Below are 7,698 nucleotides of genomic sequence, written 5' to 3'. Positions count from 1 at the left end.
GAACAGGGGGGGAGCCGAGCAGGGGGTACCCGACGTTAAATTGAAGAACTGAGGAAACCCCTCAAGGGACCAGAGTTACTTCTGATGCTTTTGAAATCCTAAAATCTGGTGGGCTGACGGTGGGGGGCTTATCAACTCACGTCTAAATGCAGGGCATATCTACATAGATAAATTTCCACTATCGACGCACGCAGGGATGAAAGGAGGGAGAGGCGATACGTAGGCACCTCCATGGCTCCATGACAGATAATAAACCAACATAATATAATTAGAATAAAGATTGGAATAATAAGAAAGTATTCCCACTACTCAGTTGGATCTTCCAGGTATAGATGACGGGTCAGTGGTGTAATTTATAAAACCTATTTTCACCGGGCACATGGTTGGCTCATTTGTTAAGGGGTTGGTCTTTACGCATCTCACACATAATATCCCCCTCTATTACTGTCATCATTTTTATTTGCACTGGCTCCAAACGTTACAGAATACCTCGGGAGTTATTTAAAGGCCTTGACTGGCTTCTAATCTACCTTTACTTTCAGAATCTCGAAGTATCTGCTGCTTGGGCCGCAAGCCGAGGCTTGTGAGTGTTTTCTCTGCAAATTCAAATGGTTAAATATGGGTTCGTGCTGCCAGCCGGGCTGTTCCGCTCCCTCGTCGGCCGAGTATTTGGGCAACCAGAATATGGGGATTAACCTGGGATACTTTGAGGGCGCGTAATTCGGCGGGCCGGCAGTGGTATCCCGGCATTTCAATTACCTCCGCGGTGGATATGTACAACCAGCCGATGGATGCCAGGTATCTTCAAAGCGCAGGGCGTACGGCTACCATGACCGCGTCGCTTACAACGGGCGCATTGAAACCGACCGCATTATGCCCCTGCGAGGACAGCTCTCTGCCATTTTTCTTGGCCTAAATTTCTAATGACCGAACCTTAAGCCTTACGAGGCCTTAGATGAACATATTGGGGCGGCTTGTCCCACAACCCAAAGACACGCATATCTTCGGCCCAATTCTTGCTCCGCTCGTCTAGCTGGATATCAAAGTTCCAAAGCATGCGGGCCAAGATAATTCGCATCTCGGTGTACGCTAAGCTATTGCAGCGGGTTGATTAACTAGGTTAGGTTTACCTTTTGCTTATTCTCTACGGATTGGCAATTGGAAATCAACCTACTTTTTACCAATGCAGTCTCGGCTACCGTGGGAGAAAGGCTGAAAGGCATCCTTTTTATCGTTCTTGAAAACAGGGTCCGCCGTCGGCAGCCACCGGCTCGGGACAAACATTTCGGGCTGAGTGAAATTCTTTTCATAGTGGGACATGGTCCATTGGGAGATGGTTAATAAAATCTGGCCGAGGTTTTTTTTTGTTAGAAAAAAATTCAACACAGAGCACTGGACCTTGTTTCTTCCTTCACGAGATGAGATTTTATATCCGGAGTCTTGGGAGGATCACTCACGTCGCCCGGGATAGAGTCCCCGCACACTATGTTTCCCTTTAGAGGGGTTCGTCTGGTTAAGCTCCATGGTACGGCAGGATACATACGCATCGTCTCGTTCAGGACGGCCAAGAGGTACTCTAGGTGCTGCACACGCACGGCATCGATCTCCTGCTCAGTCGCGAAGGCCGCGCGGACCTCAGCCACTGCCTTGGCATGAATTTCGGGGTGCTTGCACAGGAGGTAGGTGGCGAACGAAAGCACGGTGGCGGTGGTTTCGGATCCGGCGATGATCATGGTGCTCGACGTTTTGCATATTTCGTCCATTGTCATGGTCGTGATGTCCTGACGCCTCATGGAGTCCATGAAGTCGGGCCGGTCTGCCTTCATCTTCAGTCGTTTGCTCACCTTGTTGAAGACTAGGGCTTCATGTTGCTCCCCAGCAGCCGCGACGAAGGGGAAAAGCTTGCGAACGACAGTGTCTGTGGAACTGAAAAAGTGCCGACTGACGTTGAAGAGTATCATTCCCTTGATGCTCTTGAAGATAATTTTAATCCATGGATGCAAATCGAGATTTTCAAGACAGTGGAACGATTCGCCAAAAGTCAGATCGCCGATGACGTCAAAGGTGGTGTAGTTGTACCACGCCGTAATGTCGAGCGCTTTTGTTCCGTTTTCCGAATTTGCGTGGAGCTTTTCGAACAAAAGATCGATGTATTTCTGTATTAAAGGCTGCTGTTCAAACATACGCTTGGCGGAAAACCCGTGGCTTAAACTGCGACGTATTTGTCCGTGCCTTGTTCGCTCCATGGTAATGAGACTGCCCATTTGTTCGTGGTACGCTATATGGTCCTTCCCATTTTCCGGCTGGCCCTGTTTGACATAGCCCATGACGCTTTTCCAGGCATCCGGACGGGCGAAGGAAAGCTCGTTAGGTGCAATCCTAACGATGTCGCCGTAGCGGTGGTGGAGCTCGACCATTTTGCGGTGGCTACGGCCACTAAAAACGGCGCAGGCGTGGGGAATCCGCGAAGCCGCCCAGAGTTTGGGGCCGGGATACTTGCTAAGGGGATGGAAAAAAATATTATTAAGGGGACGGACGATAGGAACATAAAGGAAAAAAGCGACTAAAACAAAAGCGAAAGGGCCGAATGCAAGGCCGAGACTTGCAAGCCCTAGAGGCTGTGGTTGCCCTTCTGTGCCCATTTCGTTAGAATTGATAATCGGTAGAAATGCGGGTGAATGCGAGTGTAAATCTAAGCACAACAATGACTGAAAGTAGAAAACCTCAGATGAATAAGAAGCCGAGTCGGAGGATATATATGAAAAAAAAGATAATTAGATAATTGGAAAGATCCACTTTGTAATTCATACGGTGTTCGTAATGCTACGCTATACATTTGAGTCAGTTGTTTTCAACTTTCCAACCCAAGAATGATTTGTAAATAAAGGGGGGCGTTTGATAAAAAAAAAAAAAAAGTAACCATATGATAGTTTTCCTACTTTGCGAGGCCTAAGCTGGACATGCAAACGGTTAAGGCAATCAAAGAGAGGATCGTGGTTAAATGGATTGAAGTTGTGCCGAAGGGCTTGACAAAAAGGAACGGGTGCGCTAGTTATGTCATGTCCCTGCATGCAAAGCTGTCAGCCGCTATTCGGTGCGTGTGATTGCCGTTTTGCAGTAGATTAGATACGGAGGTTATTATAGTGCACAATACGACTCGCGAGTGGTTTACCGAGACTGCTGATACACCGAAGGCACTAAGCCCCTACCCGAAACATGACTAAAACTCCCTAAAATGCAATTGAGTGGCCTGCGGCGGATTGCGTTCCAGTGCGAATAATCATATGCTCAATTCTGTCGGCTTTGACAGCTTGTTCAAGATTTAGATAATCATTTGAAGAAGGTAGAAAGGTCACGTGGCCACGAAAGCAGTTACCTACCACGTAAACCAAATGAATGTTTGTTAATAACTGCTGGCCCGCAACTGGTATCCGTATCGCCAGAGTCCAATAATTATATGATTTCCATCGCCAATCCAGCCAAGTTACACAAGCTTGTTACTCATTTTTTCGACTATTCGAGCGAGATGGCTATGTCATGCTTTACCGAGATGCCGTTCTGCTCGAGGGCAGAATTACTCATTCCACTAACAACGCCAACAGTTATTTCTTAACGCTTAAGCCCCACGTGCCTTCTCCATCCTCATCTACACTGTTTTCCGGCGCTGGACCCTAAAAGATCAAATCCTCATATTTGAGAAGGCTTTGACAAGCACATGCTGTATGAGCTCTGCATAGTAATACTTTTTTTTTTTTTTTTTTTTTTTTTTTTTTTTTTTTTTTTTTTTTTTTTTTCGTTCCGAAACGGTCGTGTTGTCCTCCGTGCCCCCAGCTGTATCCCAAGTGAAGGTCTTGATCTTTGCGGCGTTATTACCAGCAGAAGGCTGCAGATGAAGCACACAACATTCCAAGTTCCAGCCTCTACGGATAATAAGAATTGTGGTAGAGGCGCTCTCGTCTACATCGGCGACTGCGATGCGCTGGAAAATGGATATGCAGTTACCCAACCCCTCCTTTGCTTAGAATTTTATAATACGACGGATGGATGACACTGCACATGTGGGCATCCAACCAACTTCGACATACATGTAGCCAGCCAAGCAATTCGCGCCTTTTGGCGGACTGTTGGACCGGAAGACGCACCCAATGGATTACCGTCCTTGGAAGCTATTTTAGGGGGCGCACAACGCATAGTCATTGTCCTTATGTACAAAGGAGTTTCGGGGAAAATAGGGAGCGGGCGCCTGACTCTATGATCCATTGCCCTTGATCCGGGCTCGTTTATTTTGCATTTAACTGTCCCCCAGTCTAAATGGATCTTTGAGTGCATCAATGAATCAATTTACGCTATCCTCATCTGGAAGGTGGACAGGAAAAAAAGGTTTGTGCTGTACCGTAACGTGTCTGGAGTTTTTGCGGCTTCTTTCACGTTATGTAAAAGCATGGATGCTTACTCAAAGAAAGGGAACTTCTTTCCAGATCACGGGTCGAGTTGTTAACAGCTTTACATGGTAGAACGGAGTTAGCCAAAAGTTAAAGAATTAAGTTTGAAGGGAGTTTTCAAAACAATTTAACTGTAACAAAGCTGTAGAGAAAGCTATAGAGAGGTACAACAACAGTTAGTCAGAGCCCAATATTAAATTATTTAATATTATTACCAAGAAACTGTTTTACATCTTCTAGATTCAACTCTTCAATACATCAAATCCCTCTCCAACTTTACCTACTACAAAACCCCAACGCTTTCTTTGCTCCTGTCAATATGCTTGCTCACGCTTTTCTTGAATTTCCGGCTCTCATTATATGGTTGACAAGTGTTGCTTTAGCTACGAGGCCTGAAATTCTTTGCCGTGGCGATTATCGTTCCCCTATGCAACTCAAGACAGCTGGCGGCTTTAGGCCCAAAAGTACGAGTGGCCGTTGGACGACGAGTACGATTAATACCCACATTTAGAACAAGAATGATAATTGCAAGCCGGTTTCCTACAGTAAATTACAAGGTATCGCTTGGAGCTACAACGATTATATTTATCCAGTCGACATAACTGCCATCCATTTTATACCTACCGCAGGATGCCTTAGGGAGAACTCACGCACGGCAAGGCTCTTGAAGGATTAAGAATGGCTAGCCGCACGTGATCTCCCCTTTCACAATATTGTTGGCTGGAGAAAATCCAGGGAGAACAAATGGACCAAGAACACTGATTATGTTGGTGCCCAGTGCCCAACCAAGCGGGATCTAAATGGCGATACTTGTGCTTTAGCTTTTTCTTCGAAAACTGCCTCCCAACGATTTACCACGCCGAACAAGGCTACCACCCAACAACAAACTACGCTACAGCGCCGAAATCTAAGTCAGTAATAAGGATCACAGACTATCGGGTTATCATTGCGGGACAAAAATAGCATATATGACGTCTGGCTGCCATGCCTAAGTCCTGGTGATAAAAAGGTGGAACTGTACTTGGAAAGACTTGTCTAGGCGATTGATAGATGAAAATATATCGGCAGGCAATTAGAAAGTAATTAACTGCTGCAAATGCCCTAGCCATGCTAGCGATAATATTGCTCACTTTAAGACCGACGACTATTCTGAGCCATGAGTTAAATTGACTACTGGTATGTTCGAGAAGTGGAGTGGAGCTTCCGATATGACATTGAAGGTAGAGGACTTCCAAGAAAAAGTCGCCATAGGGACAATAGTTGGTTTGCTAAGTCGCTTTTTGTTATGGTCAGTTCTCATTTGTACCTATTTTGCACCAAAGCCATCGAAACTTTGTGCTCGGCGTACAACGCCACCGTCTGTATATAAACCCTCCTGAGAAAGAAACCATATCGGTGATAAGAAGCCTCTATAAAACCTTTTGCACCCGCATTTTCCCTAATCTACAAGCGCAGATAAAACAGTAACTTAGGCCCTCAGGGCATTCAAAAACTCCTTCAGCACAGGGTTATTAACACCTGTAGTCGTTTCTATGCGCTCCATCTCAACTGACAAAGAGTTTTTTATCTCGCCCAGCATATCTGCCGTATACTCAAGAGACCCAGCCTCTTTAAAGATGGAAAACATCAGCTCTTTGTGGCGCTCCCCGGCGCAGCCCGCTCTTCTCGTCTGGAGGAGAAGGTTCTTGAGCAGATTTCGGGCAGACCGACTGGCGTTGTTCATGGCGTGCAGTATTATGAAGCTGCATTTACCTTCGTCCAAATCGGTACAAAAGCCTATAGCGTCACTATACTATATAAAGGGGTTGGAGCTTGTTTCAGCACATGTATTAATAGATATTTTGAGGGCAAAACTGGCAGTACTTACCTGGGTCGAGACCAGGTTAATATAGTCATCCCTTATTTGGAAATATCGCCCGAGTAGCAGCATAAACCTGTTGAACGACACCTTAGGCGCCGAAGCAGGTAGGAAAGCGTCCATGAGTCTAATTACCATGAGGAACAACGCTCCCGTTTCTGACATGGTTGTTAGCGAGGTGGGATAAAAAAAAGCGAAAATCAGCTGTTGTCCCGCGACAGGAGATACTTACTTCCGTCAATCATTTGCAAACAATTTTCCAAAGATGGAATTGCAACCTCCGATGTCCAAACCAGATCGAGGCCCTGCCCCACCAGCAACTCCTTCATTCCCTCTTAAAATGGCGTTAACGCGAGCGAATTTGTGGAAATTAGGGATGCTACCTCACTTACCCGTTACCACTTGCACCAGTTGTGGATTTCCGCTATTTGAAGCTTTTTGTATGGTATTGACGGTCTGATAAACAGCGGAATTAATTGTTTGCGGTGTGCCAAAGACGGTGTGGGTAGCTGGGCTAGAGCGACGAAGTGCAGAAGCATCTTGGATATCATCAAGCCTGGAACCAAAAATTTGGTCGTCAGAATGCTAAGCAAGGGAGCCTGTAATATAAATGGCGCTGGTTTGCTTACATCAGTGATGTGTTATGTATGTCGGCCACAAGGGACATAACAAGCTCGAGATCAGGGCGAGCGATTGGAATCCAGGGATGCAGGGCGCAGATGAGCTTTTCGGGAACATATTTGGATTTGAGCGAGCAGATATATTCAAAAGGCGCCGTCACAGGCTACGGGAACTGGTAAGCATGAAAGTTAAAATACTCAAAAGGGACCAATCCTTCGAGCGTTGCACATGGCAGTGAGCCAGAGCCTACCTCCAACGCCCGGCTGGGAAGATTGACATTCACCAATGCTCGGATAACATCTTCTTTTCTCTCTGCGCCATTTACGGAGCCAGACTTATTAATGTGCTTAGTGTCGCTAGGACGCCATGGTGATGGAGTGACATCTAATATCAATGCTTGGGAGCGATCGGTGGCCTCTAGTAAAGATTTCGGGACCTCAGTGGCGGTAGTCTAAAAAAAAAGGACTAGGGCTTAGCACATCCGGTCCTGCACAACTTTTGGGGTAATAACTCACCATATCGGCATGCTAGCAGGACCAAAGAGGTAATTAAAGGAAAGGAAAGAAGTAAAATATCTAAATGCAAACTTTGTAGGAACCAGGGACTGGTTAACTACCCATGGCATCAACACGCCCCAATCGCATTCAACGTATATCCAGGTACAAAACAACTCCTGAAGTACTTTATATACCTGAAATATCTCGCTATGTGGTACTATGGCGCCCGCTGTGGGCGTGCCATGGTCCTGCAAGTGATATTTATTCAGGGGCTAGGGTG

The 7,698-nt window shown here is 46.2% G+C and overlaps 2 protein-coding genes across 2 annotated transcripts; both read right to left on the bottom strand.

Annotated features, from left to right (window-relative positions):
• Nucleotides 1-934: 934 nt before the first annotated feature.
• PpBr36_10646 (uncharacterized protein) lies at nucleotides 935-2,642 on the bottom strand (the record flags this gene model as incomplete). The annotated part of the gene is made up of 4 exons (XM_029897756.1): nucleotides 935-1,094; nucleotides 1,175-1,347; nucleotides 1,458-1,483; nucleotides 1,544-2,642. 4 exons carry the CDS (start codon nucleotides 2,640-2,642, stop codon nucleotides 935-937), a joined length of 1,458 nt encoding a protein of 485 aa, XP_029744054.1.
• Nucleotides 2,643-5,910: 3,268 nt separating this feature from the next.
• PpBr36_10645 (uncharacterized protein) lies at nucleotides 5,911-7,372 on the bottom strand (the record flags this gene model as incomplete). The annotated part of the gene is made up of 6 exons (XM_029897755.1): nucleotides 5,911-6,234; nucleotides 6,310-6,458; nucleotides 6,533-6,634; nucleotides 6,693-6,856; nucleotides 6,930-7,084; nucleotides 7,172-7,372. Coding segments are annotated over 6 exons (1,095 nt in total), but the record flags the coding sequence as incomplete, so codon positions are not given.
• Between the last annotated feature and the right edge of the window lie 326 nt (nucleotides 7,373-7,698).

The sequence above is a fragment of the Pyricularia pennisetigena genome (assembly GCF_004337985.1).
Source record: "Pyricularia pennisetigena strain Br36 chromosome Unknown Pyricularia_pennisetigena_Br36_Scf_10, whole genome shotgun sequence".
Taxonomy (NCBI): domain Eukaryota; kingdom Fungi; phylum Ascomycota; class Sordariomycetes; order Magnaporthales; family Pyriculariaceae; genus Pyricularia; species Pyricularia pennisetigena.
The sequence above is the reverse complement of the archived record's forward strand: the minus strand, read 5'-3'. Positions and strand labels throughout refer to the sequence as shown.